Below are 24413 nucleotides of genomic sequence, written 5' to 3' on the forward strand. Positions count from 1 at the left end.
CAGCAAGCGGAAGTGTTCCAGCGATAATACGGGTTACTCAGAATGAAACGTATAGTCTATAAAAGTAGGGACTGCCTACATAGGGGTTACTTGGAATTGAACGTATAGTCTATGAAAGTAGAGACTACCTACATATAGTGATAAGACTCCCATTAATCCAAGCTATTACTAATTAGTAGGGATTTGTCAAATCATATTATGATAACATCATAGTTCTAATTGATATTGATTTCTTGTCTAACCACATAATGTCTCTTGATTAGTTGCACAGAATAAGGACTCTAAATCTTAATTAACACGAGACTCTATAATTTCCTCAACACCAATTAACTCGTTGACCAAGTTAATTAATTGACAAGAAATCAATAAATCATATTCATTGGCACTCACATGCTTACATTCTCCCACTTAAGTATCAAAGAACATAGTACCCATTTTAATTAGGAAAGGTGAGCACTGAGTCTTATAAGATTTGCAACTGTGCCCTTAAACTTGTCATTGTTAAGATAAATGTTGAACTATAGAAAATGAAGCATTTGCACTCTATAATCACAAATACTTAATTTGCAAGCACCATGTTGTAGACAATATTTCAATGTATTTCAAGTTGATGAAACCACCCATCAACTTGTTTCAAGAAACTTATCCTCATGAAAATTCATGGCTCATAGATTTTTGTCAATTAAAAAACTGATACAAATTTTGTCTCGTATCAAAACTTATGAACAAAGGGTTACTTTCAATTATTTACCACTAACACTTTAATTTAATAATACATAAGCAATTTCAAACTCTCACTGATTAAAAGTGATAAAACTACATAAACAGTGTTGGGGGACTTTTAGGTCGAGGTGGGCTTTGAGAACGTCATCATGTCTCCCTTGGTGCGGGTTCGCAACAAGTCCCGAGATATCTCGAAAGAGAGAGCTTTTCTTAGAAGATACCCCGGTAACATCAACGGCTCGAAAAGAGCATAAAGATCAAGATAATGACTTGCTCAAGTGAAGCATGGTGTGGAAGCTAGAAGATTATCAATTTACATGAGAGAGAAGGTTGGCATGGTTGCATGGCATTCTTAGCTGCATGTTTTGGGCTTTCCTAAGGTGATAGCAAGGCTTCTAATGGTTGAGAGGTTTGATAGAAGGCTATGGAAATTGCTAAAGTTGTATGAATGGTTATGCTTGAGGCTTAGAGTATGCTCTTGGACAAAATGGAACTTTATGGGCTTCTTCCTGGGTGATTTTATTTTACTGCGTTTTCTCCATTTCTCTTTTTGTGTTACTCTGAAATCCCCTCCTATAATAGCTTGTCCCTCTCCTTATGTAGGTGAAGGGTTCTTTTTCTAGATTTCAAGGGAATATCCCTTTATGGCTTGGTCTTCCCTCCCTTTCTCCCTAGTTATCCTATTATTTCCCTTTTGGGATAAACTAAACGCACTGTTGAGACCTGCATATTGTTTATTCCTAAGATGCGGCTTTCATAAGCACTAAAACTAGTAGCGCATTTCACGGCTTTTGCTCACTGGCTGTCTGTGCAGCCTGGGAAGGGAAAGTCAGCATTAAATGCCTGACTTGCTAGGCTTAACATGCATTTAATGCAAGAATCTAGTTTAATCCTAACTACGGGGGTTAGCTTGCTAGGGAAAGGGATAAACTAGGTTAGTTCTCTCTCAATGATGCCTGCGTGGAATACAAAGGGTATGAGCTTGGATCTTTAGGCTCCCAAGCAACCCAAAGTCTTCCATGACCCCGATTTCACATAGGCCCACTAACCTTCCATAACCATCCACACCACAATCCACTTGGTAAGCCCCGATTATGTGACTTGGCTTTAGCATGATTTGTGGATAAGGAAGCATGGCATGATGAATAGGCATGAGCATGGCGTGAACATCCGGCTTAATCACCACAGCATGGCATGCTTGTAAATATATTATTTGTCTATCATGTGCCTTGGCATGTGCTTAAGCTTGAATGTAGGCTTTGCATGACAATTGGGCCTTAAGACTTGATTGGATTGGTGTGTGACATTTATGGGCCACAACATTAGCCCCCTTGATTATTTGGGCTATGAGATACTTTGAGTGGGCTAAATAATCAACCCCAGGCCCAAGGGATTTTCTTTTTGAACTTGGGCTTCCTAATGGGACTCTTCCTCTTCCAGTGTGACAGCTTATCACTCCATGTCGTTATGCTCCCTCGTTTCCCGTGCACGTCCAATCATACAAAGAAACTCTAGGCATTCCCCCGCCTCCACTTAGTAACCATTACAAATTGCTCTTCTCCATAGAATGTATTTAATTTGTCTTTGCTCTGCCTCTCTTCCTTTAATTCTTATTCCTTCTTCAAATTTTCATAACTGCTTTTTTTTTTCTCCAAATTCTTCTCTGCTTTCTACGCTGGTTTATGTCCTCTCGTTCATATTCCTTCGAGTTATGTGACAAGGTTTTATCCAGGTAAGGAAATTCTTCCCTTGAACCCCTTTCAGATTTTTCTTCTCATTTTTGTCTTCTACATTTGCCATGTGATGAAATTAGGCGTACATCTTTCCTCTTTTGATTGTGTATTTCAAAGATTCTGGGGTTTCACCATGGACGCGCAAGGGTTGTTGATCTTTCCTTCGGGAAATCGAACTCCACTTCTTGGGTAACCTTACTGCTTCAAGATAATGTGTGTTTTCCATTTGTGATCTCTCTCTTGCTTTCCATGTATGTTGTGCGATTGTCATTTAGCCTTGCTTTTTTGCATGTTGGTGCACGCTTGAGCGGGATTGACTGACCAATTGCATTAATCAGCTTGGTCATGATTAGCTTGACTGCATGTATAACTTGTATTTTGCTTGGGTGCACTATGGAACATTTTCCCTGACTAGATCTTTTAGGACTTTGATAGTATGGCATGTGTAGGGAAAGATGCATGTGCTTTGCATGATACCATGTAGGGAAAATAGTGCCATATTAAAGTCCTAGAATTTTGCATTAAGGGCTTTGAATTTATGCACGTACCCTTTTGCTTTCTCAAGGCACATTTGTTTTATTTTCCGAGGTAGATTCGTTATCGTGTTTCGCCTTGTATACTTGCACGTTTCCTCTTGCATGCTGCACTGCCTTGTGATATCTATGGTTTAATGCTTGTTTTCCATATGTGCATTATGGTTGCGAAGTCACCAAAGTGCCTAACTGCGGTTGATGGGTCCTTCACTACTGATGTCACATCCCGGCCCGAGACGGATCACTTCCCGGGCCCGCTCCACCACCTAGCACGATATTGTCCGCTTTGGGCTTACCATTCCCTCACGGTTTTGTTTTTGGGAACTCACGAGCAACTTCCCAGTGGGTCACCCATCATGGGATTGCTCTAGCCCCTTCTCGCTTAACTTCGGAGTTCCGATAGAACCCGAAGCCAGTGAGCTCCCAAAAGGCCTCGTGCTAGGTAGGGATGTGAATATGCATTTAAGGATCACTCCCCTGGGCAATGTGGGATGTCACAATCCACCCCCCTTAGGGGCCCGACGTCCTCGTCAGCACACACGCGACCAGGGTTAGGCTCTGATACCAATTGTCACATCCCGGCCCGAGACGGATCACTTACCGGGCCCGCTCCACCACCTAGCACGATATTGTCCGCTTTGGGCTTACCATTCCCTCACGGTTTTGTTTTTGGGAACTCACGAGCAACTTCCCAGTGGGTCACCCATCATGGGATTGCTCTCGCGCGCTACTCACTTAACTTCGGAGTTCCCATGGAACCCGAAGCCGGTGAGCTCCCAAAAGGCCTTGTGCTAGGTAGAGATGGGAATATACATTTAAGGATCACTCCCCTGGGTGATGTGGGATGTCACAATCCACCCCCCTTAGGGGCCCGACGTCCTCGTCGGCACATCACGGCCAGGGTTAGGCTCTGATACCAAATTGTCACATCCCAGCCCGGGGGGGGACCACTTCCCGGGCCCGACTCCACCACTGTAGCACGATATTGTTCGTTTTGGGCTTACCATTCCCTCACGGTTTTGTTTTTGGGAACTCACGAGCAACTTCCCAATGGGTCACTCATCATGGGATTGCTCTAGCCCCTTCTCGCTTAACTTCGGAGTTCCGATAGAACCCGAAGCCAGTGAGCTCCCAAAAGGCCTCGTGCTAGGTAGGGATGTGAATATACATTTAAGGATCACTCCCCTGGGCGATGTGGGATGTCACAACTGAGAACTGACTTCGACGAGGCAAGCCACCGCTTCCTCTTGGTTATTGATAAGCTTATATTTATATATATTTTATATCAAATTCACTTGTCTTTTCTTAGTTAGTTCCTTATATTTTTGAGTAATTTACTTTGTTTTTGTGTTTTGTAGGATTTGTCAAGTAAAGAAAAAAAAATAACACAAGTGGAATTTTAAGTAATAAATTCGTCAAAATTGCCTGTGTATGTCAGCTGACTTTGGAAGCAAGTTGCGGGCAGCTCAGAATGAATTAGAGAATGACCCTTATATGCTTGGAAAGCTACGGATGTCTATTTTCTGGAGCATTTCGCGGATTGTTAATATCATATGCTACAATTGACATATATTATTGTTAATAAGGAAAATTAATAGGACATTTGTGTGCTACTTTGTGGTGTGCATTTAATCCTATCAGTTATTAAATCAAAGCTTTCAATGGGGAAAAGCCTTCCTTATATTCGATTTCTCCTATTGATCCCAGACTTATTTCTCGGTGATGCATTGAGAGTGGGTTGTTTCCCGCTATGTCGATCCACTTTGAGTTCTCTTGTGGTGAGGCCACTGGTTGGGTAGATTGGGTGGATATCGAGCTTAGCTTTGCAAACCAGTGCACAACCTTAATAAGGGCCAAGGTTTTGGACGCTGCCTTCATGACCAAGAAGCAGGTTGTTCGTCTCGAGCCTGAATTTCTTCGCCATGTGGTTAGGCAATGGAGTACAGAGACCCATACTTTTGTTTATGCTTGGGGAGAATTTACCCCCACTCTAGAAGATGTTGCCATTATTATGCATGTTCCAATTGCAAGTAACGTGGATCCCTTCCGTTACATCATTCCTTCTACAAACACCAACATTTTTAATGTTTTGAAGAAGGGTGTTCATACCTCTCCAAGCAAGGTTTTTCACTTCAATGAATGGATCAAACACTTTTGGCAAAACAAACAAGAGTCGAATTGTAGGTTTAAGGCCATGTTGTGCTTGTGGCTAGGCCGCTTTGTCTTCTATAATAGCAAGGATACCTTCTGTTGTCAAGTGATTCATTGGGCCATGGCAATCGTATGCAGCCAAGTTGTTATGTTGGCTTCATTGTTTCTCGGGCTCCTTTACCACAAACTGGACCAGCTTCACACTCAAAAAGAGTAGGTCACGAGTAGTGCCCCGTTGAAAAGTTTTCTCTGCGCTAACTTCTTGCAAATTTTCTTGTAGAAGCGCATCAAAGATTTGAAGATAACTATTTACCCCTCTGGTGCAATGAAGAATTGTCATGCTATTGACTCATCATCTTATTTACCTGAAAAACTTCTTCTAGCTTGTCGCTGGTTTGGGAAAATTCCAGCAAAGAAGCATGACTTCCTAGAGCATCTAGATGACTTGAACAGGTTTTTATTTGTCTATACATGTCACTCATTGAAGGTTTTTCCTTCGTGATGTTCTTTACTGATGTTGCATGTGATGACGATCCAAGTGTGACGTTGATTCCTCTATCCGAGAATCTGGATTTTTCTTTGTTTACTGAAAATCGTTGATTGTGTTGGCTCATTCTGTTCCTTTCCAAGGGAACATAGTGAGGAAATGAGTGCAGTTTACTCTTATTTCTGGGTGCGACGACAACTAGGTTTTGACCAAGGTATGCCAATGTCTTTCCCCGCTGAAGTTGAGACCTCTTTCAATAATCTATTTAGGAATTCTGTATACGCGTCTCCAGAATGTTTTCGCCCTTTTTTTAGTATATTACCAACCAGACTAGGTAGGTGGCATCTCTAAAAGCTATGCTGCTTATTGGTTGAAGTGTTTCTCTGTTATCGCCAAGTTTCATGGCGACAAGCAGCCGCAGTTGTCTCCCAACGTTGTCAGCCATTCCAGGCTAGTGTTAGAGCCTATAACTGTTGCTTCCGGTTTGAAACGCCAATGCCCTACTACAATAGAGGAAAGCAATGTTTTGGGTGACTCTTCCTGGAGCACTAAGAAGAGTAGGTCATCCGATGTTGGCAAAAGAAAGTCTACAGGTCAAGGGAAGAAATCGACTTCGGGTATATTTCTTGGCTTGACTTCTTTTGCTAATCTTCATCTTGCATGTTTTTCCTAAGTGCTTTATATGTTATGCCTCAGATGATGCAGTAAAACACTTTAGGCCTCGCGTGGTAAAGGACAGTCTTCCCAACAGTAAGCTTGACGCTTCCCTTACTTTAAAGAAATCGAAGAGCAAAAGTTCCTCCAGAAAACCAAAGCTTGGTAAGGAGTTATATTCCCTTGTTTCTTGCTTTCATTGCTTTGTGGTTGTGTGTTGATTATAAATTTTGTTATAGTCAAAACTTTTGCCAAGGAAGTAGCCCCTGCTGGCCCTACACGTATAACCAGGAGTGCTCGAGCGTCTACCTCTTTCGACACTCTCAAGCTTCATGAGTTCCTTGATAATACTAAGGCACGCAAGGAAGAGTGGAGCGTCGGCGAAACTGAAGACGATGAGGCAGCTGGAGAAGGTTTGGCTGCCAAAGAAAGTAATAATACAACTGTTGAGTCCGACCCTAGGAGTAGGGAACATCCTCAGGCTTCCCTACAGAAGAACGAAAACAGCAGCAGAAAACTAAGCAGCAAGGATGACAGCAAAGCAGCAGAAGATACAAAGGTATGCCTCCCTATTCTCCGTTGATGCTTGCCCTTGCATGAATTTTCTATTGTCTTTTTTCCTTTTAAGCCTTTGAATATTTTGCTTAAGCTTGTATGTGCTTGTAGAAAGTAACTAAACTTCTTATAGCATGTTTGCTTCGTGTTTTTGCATGTGCATGTATAAGCATGTTGATCTGTTTGAAGTCTACCTTGGATACCTCATGTGAGCCTTGCTACTTTGCATCTTTACTTGTTGATATGTTTCCTTACTTGTGCGTGTTTTCTTTGATTTCCTTGTAGGTGAAAAATGGTGTTGCAGAAGCTACAGAAGATGTTTAAACCCCCAATTGCGTTCTTCTCGAGCCTACAGTTTTTCCTGAATAGGTTCTTTCCCCTGAGGATCAGACTTCGGTTAAAGAATGGGCATCGTGGCATAAAGCCTTCAAGAAGCTCAAGCATAGTATTCCCAATTAAGCCAGGGTATTAAGTTCGATTGAGGAATTGATTCCTTTCAGTGAGGTTTTCTCTTCCCTAATCGACTTTAGACTGAATGTTCGTTCTGGACTAGCTGAGGTGTTGGGCAAGTTCTTTGAGTGTGATGGCGATGCAAATGTGAGCTTGGTAGGCTTATCTCCCTTTATGCGTGGGATGATCTTCGAAGAACTCGAGCTCCTGCTTTATTTATGGAGCACACTTCCCTATTAGAACTCACCAAGCACATATTGTTATGTTAGCGAGATATAATCAGCAATATAGCTGCTTTGGGTGTGCTAGTAGGTTCTCTAGTCGAGAAGCTGGGAGAGTGACGTGATACCATGTTTGGTCTTCAGCTTGAAAAGGAGAAGAGTGTCTTGGACCAATTCATCAAAGTTAACAAGTCAGTAAGTCCATGAGATTTGCATCCTCATCTCTTCATCTTTCAGCTTGAGGCCATGCTGTATCATAGCTCTGCAACTTGGAGTATTTGCACCAATAAGACTTCTCCATGTTCCTGGACGATTCCCAAATAGCTTCTGATGGCTTAGAATCGTAGATTTATGAATGGTAATCATCATCATCTCCAGAGCAAATGATGACAACAGCCATTTTCTTCCCTCAGTGTTTCTGCAGAGTGTCAATGTCTATGGCTTACGTCTTGCATAGAAGCTCTAGCGCTCCTTCACGGATTTTTGCATGGAGAATTTTTTGCAAAGTTTGGCATACAATAGAAGGATGTCCCATATACTGATGGTAGCGATAATATTTGGGATCCTTTCTGTCTTCCCTGAAAGAGGGTTTATACGGCCAAGGCAGCTTGGTGGCCCCATCTGCGAGCATGGTATCAAGGATGGCTTGGAAATCCTCATTGTTGCATACTAGTGCTGGATAGGTTTTCCTATCGCTCTCCGTTTCTTTCCTTTTTTGCGAGTTGTAGTCAGATCTGTCATCCACGGCTAAGGCATGATGAGCTTCCTTCTTGTCAGTTTTCCAGGATCTTCTCGTAGAAAGCTTGACTGACAAGCTAGTCTTCTCAATGCCTTCAAGAACCTCGAGAACTAGCTAATACCGTTGTTCTCCAAGTACACCCTGTAATCAGCTACAATGTTGCTGATGTAGATCTCCACAAGAGCTTCCTCGTTCTTCTCGTCATAGCAGTCAAGGGCGAAGTCTCGGAAACGTTTGACAAAAGTCACTGGATCTTCCCTTTGCTTTTGGCGTGTATTGTTGAGCTGAGTTGTTGTGACCTTTTCCTCAAGCTGAAAGTATTTTTTACAAAACTTGCCTACTAACTCTTCCTGGGTCTAGATGGAACCTGGTGCGAGGATGGTGCACCAAGTATAGGCACAATCAATTAGGCTTTTCGAGAACTCCCTGAGACGTAGGTTGCAGTTGCCAACATGAGGACCAAAAGCGTCAATGAAACAGTTTATATGTTCCTTAGAGCTACCTTTCTCCCCGTCAAAGAGAATAAGGTTAGGAGTCTCGTATCTTTTAGGATATGGCATATGGAGAACGCTATTTGGATATGGTGGCTCAGGAACGTATTTCCAGTCATTCGAGCTCCTGTGCAACTCATTTTCAAGCATGGTTATGATGTCTTCTTGAGTGACAAAAAGGTGGTGCTTTCTCATGACCCTTGCCTGCAGCAATAGTTGACTCATCCTGAGAAACATTTTCCCTGGGTATGCAATCTTTGTCACTAGCTTTCTCACTTGGCCTCGGGATTAGTTTTTCAACTCTTTTACGGACACGACAATTTCTTTTTAGGCTTCACCCAATGCATGAATGGTTGCAATGATGTCATGTATGTTGTATTCATCCAGGTTCTCCTAGCTCTCCTAGTGTTAGCCTTCATGTTGAGACTCGTCAAGTCAGGAAGCAGCCTCACCTGCGTTTGAGGCATTGCCGCTCCTGGCAGTGTTTTTTCTGGACCTGGGAGCCACTGAATAAAGATTCCGACCTATCCCTAGCAGAGTCGCCAATTTATGTTAGGGGCCTTTTAAGTTAAGGTGGACTTGGGCTTTGAGAACGTCCTCTTGTTTCCCTTGGTGCTGGTTCGCAACAAGTCGTGGGATATCTCGAAAGAGATAGCTTGTCTGAGGAAATATCTCGGTAACATCAATGGCTCGAAAATAGCATGAAAGATCAAGATAATGACTTTCACAAGTGAAGTGTGGTGTGGAAGCTAGAAGATTATCAATTTACATGAGAAAGAAGGTTGGCATGGTTGCATGGCATTCTTAGCTGCATGTTTTAGGCTTTCCTAGGGTGATAGTGTTGGAAATGTGCCCTAAAACCAATCATATGATGATACTTTACGGACATTTCAAACTAATGTAGATCATTTCAAACTAATGTAGTTTAAATGTAAAGGGCAAAGATTATTGTTTGAGCCGTCTAATATAAATGTTATATGCTTAAACGATAAGTCCAAGGAATATGTGATTGGAAGAATGCGATCTAAAGAAGTTAGATTCATGAGACCATTCTTTCGTTGACACATCCTAAACGTTCCTGATCATAGGATTGTCAATTGGGCATTGACAGTCCGTTAAGATCAGTACGTGCTATGTCTTCTCTCAGGGAGAGTGACTAGTCTCGAGTCATTGGTGTGTGTGACATCAAGACAAGTACGTAGGTGCTCAATAGAGAATGAGTTCACTGAACACGATCAACGAAGAGTTCTCATATTCATGTCACATGAGAACTCATGGTTGGGATAATGCAAATTAGTCTTTTGACCTGAGGCATCACAGTTGTCTTATGGTTAGGTCCTTAATCTTTGATTATGTCAACGTCACTCTATCAGGGTGTCCACGGCATCGTTGGGGTTAAGCCACTTAGCCATGGAGGCAAGTGAATGCGCAACAAGGGATCTCTAACCTTCAAACTGTTTGAGGGAGAATACTCTATGATATGATTTAGAATCTCTGGCCAGAGTATGAATGAGATGTTGGAATGCGTTCCAGATCACATTCAAGGTAATCATATAAGTACAAGATTCACATTGGATAGTAGACATGAATAAACTATCAAACCAAACAATGTGGTCAAGAATATTGTATTAGAGAAAGACCGTATTGCATTTGTAATCCTAAACTGAATAGGTTCTCCACCTCTTCTGATTAGCTTGGGTAACCATGATATGCTGCTAGGTGTCACTCATGGTTTGTGGAAGCCCTAAAAGTGTATTATCACTAACGGGAGAATTGAAAGTAAGTTTCAATTCACAATCGATTTGAAAGAGTTTGAATCGCCCACTGCCTCGCTAAAAGGAACCTAATGGATCGTACACCGTGTAAGGTAGAGTTTGAAGATTCAACGGAGATGAGTAAGAATAATTAAATGGTTTAATTATTTATGGCAAGGATTAATTAATATGTTAATTAATCAAACGAATAAGTTCGTTAAAAACCTCGGGTTAGTTTTGGGCCGTAAGGCCCAATGGGATTTGAATGTCAAGCCCATTAACTCAAGTTGTATGACAACTTGAATAAAATAAAGGCCTTGAAAGCCCAATAAACCTATAGGCTAGCCATGTGTAAAAGAATAGGGCTTTTGGTCCATTAGGTCACTTATTTTGAAGGGACTATATAAAGGACTTTATAGCCTAAAATTTACTAAAGGGTTATTTTTGGGGGAAAGGATGAGAACACAAGCTCTCCTTTCTCTCTAAAATTTCGGCCAATCTAGAGGGGAATAGCTAGCAATCTTACTTCCTCTAGGTCACTCATTTCTTCTACAATATACCTTGGTGTGGAGACTTAGAGGTTCTCAATTTTGGGAACTTGGAGAAACCTTTTCATCCATCCAAATCCATGGATCCAAGATGCAAGGAATGAAGGCCCTCTCTTTGGGTGATTAGCCTTTGCTTATGCAAAGAGGAATCTACAAAGGTATTGATTTCTCAACTCACTTTGTTTTGAGTTGAGTCTTGGTTCACCTATCTACTAGGCTTTGAATTTCATGGGTAAATGTTTTGTTTTAAGTGCATACAAGCATGATTCCGCCTTTAATTGTTAATTGCATGCTATTGATGTTGCTTAAATGAACATGTTTTTCACAAATTTTCCTTCAGATAGCAATGCTTCAAATGGTTGAGATGTTTGATAGAAGGCTATGGAAATTGTTATGGCTGCATGAATGGTAATGCTTAAGGATTAAAGTATGCACCTAGACTAAATGGAACTATCTGGGCTTCTTCTTGGGTGGTTCTATCTTACTGCGTTTTCTCCATTTCTTTCTCTGTGTTACTCTGAAATCCCACTGTAATGGCTTTTCCCCCTCATTCTCTCCGTGTTACTCTGAAATCCCCCTGTAATGGCTTCTCCCCCTCCTAACGCAGGTGAAGGGTTATTTCCAAGATTTCAAAGGAATATCCCTTTGTGGCATGATCTTCCCTCCATTTCTCTCTAGCTATCATATTATTCCCGTTTTGGTGTAAACTAGATGCACTGTTGGGACCTGCATATTGTTTTTTCCCAAGACGCGGCTTTCCCGGGTTGATTTCCACAGGTGCTAAAACTGGTAACGCGCTTCACAACTTTTGCAACAACTCAGTAAACTAAGACACATGTTGATGAATACAAAGAGCTTCCTTTTAGTTAAAACCATGAATACGACTCTCACACTTCTTCTACTATATATAAACATGATTAGATTTCCAACTTTTCTTCTCTAACAACTCAAATCTATCCATGCTTCATAACTCATATCATACCACTTTTGAACAATTGAGCCGGATTTGACCCATTGGTTTTATCAACACTTGGAGTTCTAAGAACTTCATCATTGCCATGGCAAAGTCACAATAAAACAAGTAGGCATCAAAAGCATATACTCTAACCCAATTCCATGTTTTTTCCTTAACCGTCAGTTGCTGATCAGCATAGAGGATTTCTTTGCCTTGCATAAGATTCCGATAGTACAGGGTGCGTAAAGCTGATCTAGGTCCCTCATTGTCCATTACTAATCATGCTTCCTCGAATGAGGATCGCTGTAGATCTTTGTGGAATTGAAATGGTGCTCTTCGTGATGACACAATGCCATAAAAATGAGGGTTTTATGCTGAAGCAGATGTTGAGTGACTATAGTTGCATCTTGATCTCATGAGGTGAAGGAATTCAACATCCAAAGATGGGTCAGGCTTACAAGTACCACTGAAGTTGTAGTTGCATCTTGATCTCATGAGGTGAAGGAATTTCACATAGGCCCAATAACCTTCCATAACCATCCACACCACATTCCACTTGGCAAGCCCCCATTATGTGACTTAGGCTTAACATGATTTGTCGCTAAGGAAGCATGGCATGATGAATAGGCATGAGCATGGCATGAACATCCGGCAATCACCACGGCATTGCATGCTTGTAAATATATTCTTCATCGATCCCATGCCTTGGCATGTTCTTCGGCTTAAATGTAGGCTTTGCATGACAATTAGGCCTTGAGACTTGATTGGATTGGTGTGTGACATTATTGCGCCCCAATAGACAAACTATTACTCCCACTGATTAAAAATAGTAAAAAACTCATAAACGCACATACCTCTTAAACACTCCCACTGATCAAGCATTAGTAAAAGGATTTATAATTACAAAACTTGAGGATTCAACATCAACTACTAATTTTTCTGACTTCATCTCTATGCCAAATGTTGCAAATAAGTGCGTGACTGAAAAGCTAAACAAAAAATCATATGGTCAATTTTATTCTTCTAAAATTTGGCAGAGACATACACTTTAACTAGATGTTTTCTGATTGCAGCAAAAGCATATAATTCCATAATCATCTTTGGACATAATCCAATTATATTAGTTTTTCACAGTTAAAACATAAAATACAAGCTCAAAGTATATAGTTGAACTTCAACACTTTTAAGCAGATGAAGTATATACAATCTTGTCAATTCATGTTTAACTGTACATTAATTTATAGTTGAACTGATTATGAAAACACTTTTGAACAGATTAGTTATCCATCAATAACATATAAATCATAAATTCAGTTTCTTGAACAATAAGAAAAAATTAATAAGCAAACACATTTGAGCAGAATATAAATTGTTAATAAGGGGTTGTTAGTTGCTTGCAGCCTTCACAACCTTGCAGGGTTTTAAAATAGAATAAAGTGGCGGGTAAAAAGAAGGCAAAATGACAAGAATACCCTCATGACTTCAAAGTTTGCTAAATGTTTGTTAGAAAAATGGCATAACACCTTTTATCCATAGGTAGTTAAACAATAAATCGAAGTGCCATGAGCATTCTCCCTTACACCCAAGGTCTCAAGTTCGAATTTCTTTCACCCTCAATATCGCTTTTTATGGAAAATGCAAAGCCCCATGACCTCATTAGAATCAAAGTCAACAAGAACAATAACAACAAAAAGCCTTATCCCACTAAGTGGGGTTGGCTATATAAATCCTAAAACATCACTGTGCTCGGTTTTGCTTCAAGTATTCCGTTAGCTCCAAGTACTCATGTCTTTTCTTAAAGTCTCTTTCCAAATCCTCCTAGGTCTTCTTCTACCCATTTTGCTCTGAGCCTCTGTCTCATAATCACACTTTCTAACCGGAGCATCTATAAGTCTTCGTTTCACATGTCCAAACCATCTAAATCAATTTTCTCTTATCTTATATTTAATTGCGGTCACTCCTACCTTACCTAGATATCATGTTCTTAATCATGTCCCTTCTCATGTGCCCACACATTTAACAAAGCATTCACATCTCTGCTATATACATTTTTGCACGCGTTGATGCTTGACTGGCCAACATTATGTGGCTACAGCATTGCTAGCCTTATTGTCATCCTACAAAATTTTCCCTTTAGCTTTAGTGCCATTTGTCGATCGCATAACACTCCCAATGCACTCTTTCACTTCATCTATCCAACTTGTATTTTATGGGTGAGATCTCCCTACAATTCTCCCTTCTTTTGCAATAAAGATCCAATAGAAGGTTTTGGTTTTAAAGCATTGCAACTGTGAGAAAGTGACTTGAGTCTTGATATTTCCAAATGCCATCTTATCTTCATATCACCACAACATGATACCAACTTGCAAAGGGGACCATGCACCACCTCATTTGAATTCTTAAGGGGCACCTACTCCCGGATTAACTTGCTAAAATGTTAGGATCAGTTAAGCATGAGTTAATCTTATCACTGATACTTGCCATCCAAATTGTAATACTTCCTACTCTCCAATCCTCAATCTTATCTCATTGGGACTCCTATTCCCAATGCACTTGTACTTCATATACACTGTCTTTGACCAACCTAAGCAAAGACATTCAGTTTCCAACACTTCCGACCAAAGATTAAGCTTCACATTTACTCTCATGCATTTCATCTATCAGGACTATATAATCTGCGAAAAAAACATACACTTGAGGATATCAATCATATCATTTTAAATATGTCCCGTTAACTCATCAATTACCAACGCATCGTGAATGTGATATTGTATGCATCGTGCACCAATGCAGTTCCTCTTTAATGGATATCCATCTTCCTATGGAATTACATAAAAACAAAAAATGTGCAGAAATCTTTTATGCATAAAAATCTGCCGAAGAAGACAGGTACAACGACTAAACAGTCTCCAACAACTAAAAAATGTAATGAAATTACAGCACAATCCAGAACTTTACAGAAGCATGCTCATGTGGCATGTAAATGGGAATCCATGCAATGGCTGGTAAATAAAAAGATATCGAATTGCTGTAAAAATGGTATATATTTAAAGGAAAATTGGACGGTAAATCCAAGGAAAACTCCAAGTCCCCTGAGGGCTGGTAGAGTTTATCAAAGATTACATGAAGAATTAACCAATCCATAATGCTATTTCGAACACCCTTTTGCAATCATACTTTGTTGAGCAGCAGCACGTGTTCTAACTATAGTCTGCAGTTCCGCACGAAATCAGTAACCCGAAGAGGATACTAAGACATTGTGTTCCTTTAAACGCTTCTGGAAATGAGCTAAACGATTTTGTAATTGCAGGATGCCTGCAGCCTTCTGAGATAGAATGGCATTCAGTCTAGAAACATAATCGTCCAGCTGATTCCCAGGTTGATCTGCTTCTACCAAGAGATTCATCTCCTGCAAATGCATTACACAAGTCAAAACATCATACGTGCAGACAAAATAAGGTCTTCCAAAGCATATCCACATGGTTGGAAAAACTAACAAAATGTTGTGCATCAGGTTCTGTGGAAGCGTAAACACAAAAACACGACATAAGATGGCATTTAAAAACTCTAGAAACCTCATCCAAGTTGTAGGCTCTTGCATGCTAAAACATGACCCAGCGAATTTTATTCAATCGCAACCACATACCTCTTTCACAATATTCATAGTGTCCTCAACTTGTTTCCGGTGAGCACTTACAAGATCTTCCTCCTCCTGGAAAATGCAACATAGGCTTGCACATTAACTCTAGGTTATGTAGTGGTTAATCCTATCTGTAGAAATTATAGGTTGTCTCACAAATATTTCTGGTGCCTGTTACACCACACCATCAAATTATTGCTCATCTCACAAATTTATCCACCACACAATTTCTAAAATATTTCTACTAAGTCTTTGTACTCAAGTCTCTTGTTGTTACCTGTAACAGGGCATTCAAATCGTCATCTGAGTTTGAGTTCCTTGAATGAAACTTTGGCAGTTCTGATTTTGTCTGACCATTGGGCTTACGTACTTTGTCCTCTGTAGCTGATACATTGTACTGCTCTAGCTTCCCATTTCTCTTCCATGATGTTTTGGCCTCATAATAAGACTCTTCTGATGCATCAAATTCCTCCTTTTCAATTTGTTCAGTCCATGTATCATTTGTGTCAACTTCGTAGGCAGAAGCAGTGGGCAAAGCTGAAGATAGAGGTATATTTGTTGATTCCTTGAGGTTTAGTGTTGAAGGTAACATATCCTTCTTAGGGTTGTTCCCTTTCGAAAGGCTTTTGACCCTAGAATGTGATTTTAATAGCAAGAAACATTAGCAGGTGAACAAACAAGCAACATATATACCAGAAAGTTTACTGGTACAAGAATGCATCTCACCTGTCAGCGTATCTTAAAGTATTGAGAGTATGTTCACAGGATCCTGAGCTTGGTGATATGCACGATATCATCACAGTACGGGAGTCACCAACAAATGAATCCCTAAGAACTTCCGTTAGTTTACTTCCTCGGAAAGGAATATGACCCTGGTCATTGTCAAGAGCTCTAATGCATTCCTTTAATGCCAGTAAGCTCTTATTAATCTCAGCCCCTTCCATTCTGCATTGATTTTTTCAAAACAGCAACTTTAGCTAGAAGTCCACAATTATCGAGAAAAGAACATCTACATCTTATGTGTGACTTATTGATAATGATACTAAATAATAATAAAAATAAAATTGAAAATCTTAGATGTGACTTGAGCTATGGTCCTTTTCAATGTTTTCATCCACTGATGTGAATCGTGACAAACTAAAAATCTCTACTACCCCATAATCATAGAAAAATAGGTGATTTCAGATACTTGTCTAATATATTAAACGGTGACTTCTAGTGCTGTATGCTACCATGTGACATGCATAAAAGCAATATTTTGGTTTTCGTTTGGGATAAAATAGATTGAAGATGGAATGGAGTATACCTTGTCTGTTTATCATTATCTGTAGTATCTGCACCCCGTTCACTTCCAGCAAGATCTATAAAGGACAGCTTTCCAACAAGACGAGGAGGTTTCTTTTCATTGCCATCAACTGACCTCTTTATAGCAAGCTGAAGTATTGCATGTGAACGAGATGATTCTTCATTTGCACCAGTTGTACCAGTACTTCTTGTGGCACTTCCTCTCTCAATGAGCTCCTTAATGGTCTCCACATCTGACACTCTATATTCTTGCAAACCCACGATACAAACCTGTTGTTTACCATCTTCTCTCATGCAAAGCTTTCTGTAGAATTCAAATTGTAAGTTTCAAGTTTCAAGATGTCATAAACCTCTAAATACTAACTAAAGAAGAAGGCTAGAATGGCTTACTTTCGATCACTGAGGAGATCAAAAAGTTTCCCCCCATATATTTCGAAGAAGCTCACAAACAGCTGAAATCCCTGGCTCCGATAAGTATGGTGCATCAACCTCAAGATGTCTCGGGATGCCTTAAGAGGCAATGGTTTCATCGTATAAGTTTTTCCACTCCCTGATTGGGCAACCAAAAGGTAAGCACATGTTTACCATACTAATAACATATATCAAAACAAGAGTGAAAAGTTATAAAATGGAATTAATTGACCCTTTCTCTAATGCTACAGATATTCGGTCAATTCACTCTTGACAGTTTGAGGTGTGTGTGTGTGCGCACTTTACAGTCTTTACTTAGAGAGAGAGAGAGAGAGAGAGAGAGAGAGAGAGAGAGAGAGAGAGAGAGAGGGAGAGAGAGAATTGCATAGTTTTTAAGCATGTGAGTTTGTTTGGGTCTGTAATGACTAATGATGAAAGGAAAAGAATACACAGTGGTGTTAGAAATTTACACCATTCCACAGTTAACATAGGATAATATGCTCAAAGTAGGATCTATCAGCAGGTGTCCTCACGAATGATTCATTGTTTATCAAAATAAAACCATGATTTGGGAGGGCTACTAACCAGTTTGTCCATATGCAAAACAGGTCGCCTTTGTGCGTTGGAAAATTATTGGAACTATGGGCTCCACAGTCTCATGATAAACCTAAAAGTACAGGATAAAAACCGTATGATAAGCCTAAAACATATTGAGAGCCATGTTTAGTTTATAATCTTATTGATTAGAATCCAATCATTCTAGATTTTTACGTTTTTGTAATTTTTGTTTTATGAGATCCATTTAATAGCACTATACATACTTCATCATTGGACACTTCCTCATTCAACACTGCATCAAACACGAATTCATGCTTTTCCATGTATTCTGTTAGGTCAACCTGCAGAACATCAAAAGCTAAGTCAGAGATATAAAGGCATGGGTACAGGTAGAATGATGAGCTAAGTATCAGGTTCACAATGGAGAAAGGGAATGTAAGAAACATCCTAAAAGATTATAGTGAAATGCATAACAAGACATACAAATAAAACACAAATCTTAAATATTTCCACACTACAACCACAAGTAGCAACAAGTTTGTGTACTTAGCAATATTTTTCTAACTCTCTTCTAAGCTTGACGCATTTGGAGTTTATTCAAGCTCGTTCATTCTAACTTTAAGCAATGCAGAATTTTCATCATTATGCGTATACAATTACTTCATCATTCTCTTGGGCACAAAAAGAGACACCTTCATTCCAGCAAGCTTAAGTGGCATTTACCTTGAGCTTTGTCTCATGAACTGTGACAGAGTTTGAGAGTGTATCTATGATATCTTCCTCATTCTTAGCTAACTCCTTTTTATTAAGTGGTCTCTTGCGTACCTGCATTCATGCCATCACAAAACAAATTTTAGAAATAAAATAAAAGACAAATATAACAGGCCTGGTGCTGCATGAAGTTCAAATAATTTCTTCTTAACCAATGAGGGCACTTCATATGTACGGGAATTACAACTTGTGAATCGGCAAATGCCTGGTGGTTTTATGGGTATTGCAATATGGATAGTGCTATTCACGCACCCATTTTTACCTCCCACACATGGCCGGAAGTTGAGAGGGGTGTGTGAGAAGTAAAAATGGGTGTGTGGATAGCACTACACTTGCAATATTTCAGGTAAAAAGTATAAATCACAAGCACTAATTATGATGATATGACTGGACATACCACAACTTTGATCTTTGCTACAGAACTAGCTTTCTCTTTGTCTGCAGCAAAACTTTTCTGGAGGTTGTTTTCTGGTACCCGAGCCCTTTCTATTTGTTTGTTATTTGAAATGTAGGGTTCAGAATCATCAAAGCTTCTTCCCCGTGAAGGATAATATAGAGAAGCACCATCGTACAACCCAGAGACTGGCAGCTGTACATGAGATACATAAGAACTTAGAAGGACCATACATCAAAAGTCATTTTTTATTAAATACAAAAAAAATGAAAGAAAAACGAAGAAAAACAAAACATCTATTATCAACAAAACAAAAATGAAACTGAACCTCATGTAAACATTAGTTGTTGGAAATGTAGACAAATTCTAATTCATCAAAAGAAAAAAGGAATGTACATACAAAGAAAAAAAAATTTCTTCCATTAACTCGCAGTCACATTACTGTGAATCCAAGTTTAAGATTTCCGAAGCAATAGGAGAAGTAAATGAAACAATTCATCACAAAGTTTATAATGGGAAGTTTTCATGAAAATAATTACAACATCAAGATGCAATAGCAATATAATGCATGGGCACAGACACATTACCAAATACGGATCATAAAACCCGAACGGAAAAAATCTTTATTGAAATTCAGAAATGGAAAGTAACCCACATCAGGAATGAGCTCAGTATCAAAGGAATGCAGATCCAAGAGTCCAGGACTGAATTCATTGGGCGACTCCTCGTCGCTCTTCCTCCGGGAATTGAAGGGAGGTGTCGACGGAGCCTCCGCATAAAACTCATTGTACCCTCTCTGCGCATTCCGGTACACTCTAGAAGGCGGTCCTCCTCCACCTCCACCATAGAAACCATAGTCCTGCTTTCAATTCAACCAAAGAGCAAAACAATCAAATAGCTTAGATACAAAATTATACCATCAGATCTACAAAGATCAAGGCTTCAACATTTTAGTCAAAATCCCATCTGGGTCCGATCAGAATGTACCCAAAAAAGTTCAAAAAAAAAAAAAAAATTCAAGGGAAAAAACAATAAATGCTGATTACATGTACCCAAATTTCAGATTTGGTACATGTTTTGATTAAATTCGGATAGGTTTGATTGGGAAAGCAAAAAAATACCTGAGGAGGAGGACCAGATGAGTTGGAAGAAGACTGAAGGTGTTGAAGACCAGCAGACTGAAGCCACCTCCCATTGGACGAAGTCTCCAAGAAGTTATCAGAGTATTGCCGCTGGTGGTGCACCCCCGCCGCACCAGATCTTTGCCCTTGCCTCCCAACTCCGTTCATCTCTCTCTCACTCCGACCCGATCCAAATCTCAATCGGACCCTCCAATCAAAAACCCAGATCGGAACCTCAACCTCTCTCTCTCTCTCTCTCTCTCTCTCTCTCTTCAAGCACACAAAAAAATCTCGATCATTTATTACTGCAAGGGAGGCTCCTTTTTCACAGCTCGAAGCTTCTCGCCGAATAGTTTTCCAATTTTTTTTAATTTTTATTTTTTTAAAGTAAAAAATCTGGTGTGCTAAATAAGCTGAACTTTAGCGGACCTCCAGTAAACCCCAAGATATAGGAGGAGGAGGAGAAATGCCTCGAATTTTTGAAAAAAAACAGTGCGGCACGTGCGGCTGAAGATTTACACGTGACACGGGATTTTGGCTCGGGTGGGACCCGGCATTCTGCATTCGAATGCCTCGGGCCTGTTATCACGTGGTGGGGCCGACTTGTTTTGTTGCGCGCTTGACGATCCTCATTCAAATTCTGTGACTCGCGGTGCCACGTGGCGAGGAATTGCCGGGGTTTTGGCTAGTGGGTCATCCGACGGCCGAATTTGAATAGTACGGATATCAAACCGGCGGTAAATGCTTGTATGGCGTTGGATTTTGGGACCCGCTTGGGCTGTTCGGCGCGATTATTCCCTTCTCGAACTTTTACTTTCGGCTTTTGGGTTTGGACTCTTCAAAGCTCTTGTTTTATATAAATTGGTTCAAGTCCGGCCCAAAAAATCAAGAGTACAGGTGGATTTTTTAATTTAACGGAGATTTTTCACAAAATAAGTAAAATGATTGATAGTGGATAATTTGAGGGATTTCTTCTACCAATTTTAAATATCAAGAATCAAAATGAGAAGTTATGGCAATTTCAGATATTATTTTAACTAAAAATACTTAAGAAGTTCTACTATAAATATTGGCATTTAAAATTGTCAAGCGGGTCGAATCGAGTTGAAAAAAATTGTTTTGGTTTTGGCTAATTTGGTTTGCGATTTTCTCACTTAAAATATCAAATTGAATACATTATTTTATTAGTTTTTGCATGTGTCTCTTTGTTATTGAACATCCTAACAACCATCTTCATTATGAGAAGCCTTCTCTCATCTTTTCTCTCCTCTTGTTTCTCCATTCTATCTATATTCACGACTTTCTCTTTTCTCTTTGCGTCTTCTACTCTTATCATTTTCCTCTCTTCCAATATTCTAAAAATCGGCTTTAGCAGCGTTTAAGCTCTAGGCGGTTGATTACTGCCGCGATTAACCCCTAATCGATCACAAAATCGAAAAAGTATAAAAGGCGACCGTCTGGGCAAGACTAAGAGCTGGTTTGGTATTACTGTGCTTTGAAAAAAAATTGTTTCTGCTATGCTGTGAGCATAAGCAGTTGTGAAATAAAGCAGCAGAGTGTTCGGTAACTTTTATGTAAAACAAATGTGAAAAAAGCCGGTTTTTCAAAGCTGGGTTTTGCAGCTTCTTGTTTTTGGCTTTTTTAACCCAAAACTGTGAAAAAAAAAGCTAAAGCTGAATGTTTACCAAACATAAAAATAGCTCCCAACTTTTTTCAAAATCACATCAGTATCAAACCAGACCTAAGTGGGACCATGTGAGGATGGGCTAGATGGGCTTATATGAAGAACTATGCTAAAACATGAGAAAAAAATTTGTTGCAGAATCGGCTGTGCAAATCACAAAGAAGAAGATACTGTTTAATCTTTACCCAGACAAGATGGCGTCGTTTTTTAAAGTTGCAAGTGGTTTTGACAACATAATTATCCCATTTTTTTCTCATTAAAATGACACCACCATCTTCTCTTTTCATGATATTTCATTTTTATTATTCCTTTTTTCTTTTATCTTATCCGGAAAGGGATCATTTCTGAATCCCTTCCTTCTGATCCACCAAATCATAGAATCTGTGCCGTTGAAATTTGATCCAACGGCTACAATATAGGGGTCCACTTTAAAAGTTATAATAACTTTAGCCGTTGGATCAAATTTTAACGGTACAGATTCTCTGATTTGGTGGATCAGGAGGAAGGGATCCGGAGAGGATCCCTTTCCGTTTAACCCATCATCTTCTGACATTTTTTTGGTTTTGGTAGTATTTTATTTTGTTTCTTTTTAAGACCCCACCATATTGTATATCCCACAAATATCAATAAAGCCTTCCTAAAGTAATACTCTATAATAGAATAACTTTATTATAATTATAAAAAAATTCAGGTCCCACCAATTATGTAGTAAAATAAACTCCATATTATTATAATTTATGAAGTTTTCTTGATTTTATCTTAAGGAAACATGCATCTACATAGTTATAATTATAAATCAGTACAAAAATAAGTAAGAAATAAAATACATGGTGCCTAAGGAATCCTATTTAGGAAACGCAACACTCGTTAAGGATAAATAAGTTAATAAATAATATATTTTAACTATACATTTATTCAATAATAACCTACCTAAAGTTATAAAACTGGTTTCGTCCTAACTATGTAACTTCATAGAGGTTTTACTATATTTACATAAAACTCTCACATTACATTTATATTCTTCTATTAAAAAATAACGTATCATACAATGCTTATATATATTATAGTCAATTTAATTAAAGTAGAATAAAACGCCTAGACCCTGTCTAGGCCTTTTTTTGCCGCTCAATTACCGCCTAGCGACTTTTAGAACATTGATTTCTTCCTATCTTTTCTCTCTCTGAATCTTCCCCTTGGAACAATATTACTGAACCAACTGGTTATATCATCAAGTTCTATTTTCTGTATGAGGGTGAAAAGAAAATCAGACTGTTCCCCTTTGACAATGATCATTGGTTTAGTGACATCTTGGTCAGTTTAGGGTTATTACTTGAAGACGCCATGCAAAAAGTGTCATGAAAATGGGAAGAATGTTTGAAATCAGTACGAAAAGAAAGTTGGAGCCCTTTTTTAACAGCAAATAGTTTGAAAGTTTTTGTTAAAGTAAAAGGAAAAGATTCGAGGATTTATATGCGTCATTTCGAAAAATCAATCTAGCCGTCAAATCCAGACTGACTCATTTTGAGATCCTTAAATCTTACGGTTGGAACTAATGAAGATATGGAGAAAAATTTCTCGTTCTTCGTGTACACACCACGAATGTAGAGTCTTATCATTGCAAGCTTTCTGGCACAATATTCAAGATTGCACATCGGATCACATATGCATAAAAAATGTACGTACTTCATCTTACTCCTAAAGGCATGGTCTTTGGGTAATAACCCATCCTCAAGGAGAATAGATTGGCTCTCAGATGGATAGTTATGGGCAATTATGGAATCATGATTTTCCAGAGCTGGAGGAAGGCTAACCACAATACAGTTACCTTAGAAGTCAGATCATGGACTCACCAGCTCTGTGCAGAGCTGTATTAGACAGTGTGGCGGTGACACCATCACCCTATTCTGAGGCAACAGGCAGAGTGATAGCAACGCTACTGGATGACCATACTTGTTCTACAAGACACTTGATTTGATCCAGATATGGACATAATCAGACCTTTTAAGTCTTAGAGTTCCTACAATTTAGGAACTCGTGTACACCACAAGCAGTCACAACTTCTAAGAAGGTGTAATATCTAGTTTTAGATATCCTCTAGGATTCTCTTGGCTTAGAACGAGGATTTTATCCTGAAAATGTCTCTCTCCCACAGTATAAATACACCCATCTAGGGGTTATCTCTGGTAACACAATCTAAATGCTTGAATTCTCTTGCCCATTGCTTGAGTCTAAAATCATTCACTAATTTGATCGTCGAAGAGCCTTTAGCTGCACCCCCCTGTGGATCTAAGGCTTGCTTACAATTGTTTATCGTTTTGCGGGTCTCTCAAGTTTGTGCATAACCACCATTCATGATGGTGCGCGAATTTGGTTCCAACAACTTTGTATGTGTGCAGTGTGTGTAATAAGTGTGTGTGTGTATAAGTACAATGTGTGTGAATATTTAATTAGGTCACATAGTTTGTTCATTCAATCATTGTGAATTTTTATTGTACTAAGCATGTCAAGTTGCTAATGGATTTGCTATATTTGTGT

At 39.4% G+C, this 24413-nt stretch overlaps 1 protein-coding gene across 2 annotated transcripts; it reads right to left on the bottom strand.

Annotated features, from left to right (window-relative positions):
* Nucleotides 1–14884: 14884 nt before the first annotated feature.
* On the bottom strand, nt 14885–20623 carry LOC103937774 (kinesin-like protein KIN-13B). 2 transcript variants are annotated; one of them, XM_048584056.1, is made up of 12 exons: nt 20195–20623; nt 19729–19935; nt 19077–19268; nt 18632–18733; nt 18172–18249; nt 17936–18017; nt 17330–17489; nt 16941–17243; nt 16361–16579; nt 15912–16266; nt 15641–15706; nt 14885–15403 (listed from the first exon to the last, which is right to left on the bottom strand). In XM_048584056.1, the coding sequence occupies exons 1-12, from the start codon at nt 20360–20362 to the stop codon at nt 15224–15226; spliced, it is 2112 nt and encodes a 703-aa protein (XP_048440013.1). In that variant the 5' UTR covers nt 20363–20623; the 3' UTR covers nt 14885–15223. The 2 variants fall into 2 exon arrangements, with proteins under 2 accessions (XP_048440013.1, XP_009346003.1); XM_009347728.3 differs by having other exon boundaries at nt 19729–19932; nt 20195–20622.
* Nucleotides 20624–24413: the final 3790 nt, after the last annotated feature.

This window comes from the organism of the source record quoted next, unplaced genomic scaffold (assembly GCF_019419815.1).
Source record: "Pyrus x bretschneideri cultivar Hongxiangsu unplaced genomic scaffold, Pyrus_bretschneideri_v1 Contig20, whole genome shotgun sequence".
NCBI lineage: Eukaryota > Viridiplantae > Streptophyta > Magnoliopsida > Rosales > Rosaceae > Pyrus > Pyrus x bretschneideri.

Excerpts from the sequence above, each read along its gene's own strand:
- LOC103937774 (XM_048584056.1), bottom strand. The coding sequence starts at position 20,362 with ATGAACGGAGTTGGGAGGCAAGGGCAAAGATCTGGTGCGGCGGGGGTG. Across the intron at positions 19,269-19,728 it reads ATACTGAGCTCATTCCTGAT|CTGCCAGTCTCTGGGTTGTA; the intron begins GTGGGTTACTTT and ends TCTCATGTACAG. Across the intron at positions 16,267-16,360 it reads ACTTTAAGATACGCTGACAG|GGTCAAAAGCCTTTCGAAAG; the intron begins GTGAGATGCATT and ends ATCACATTCTAG.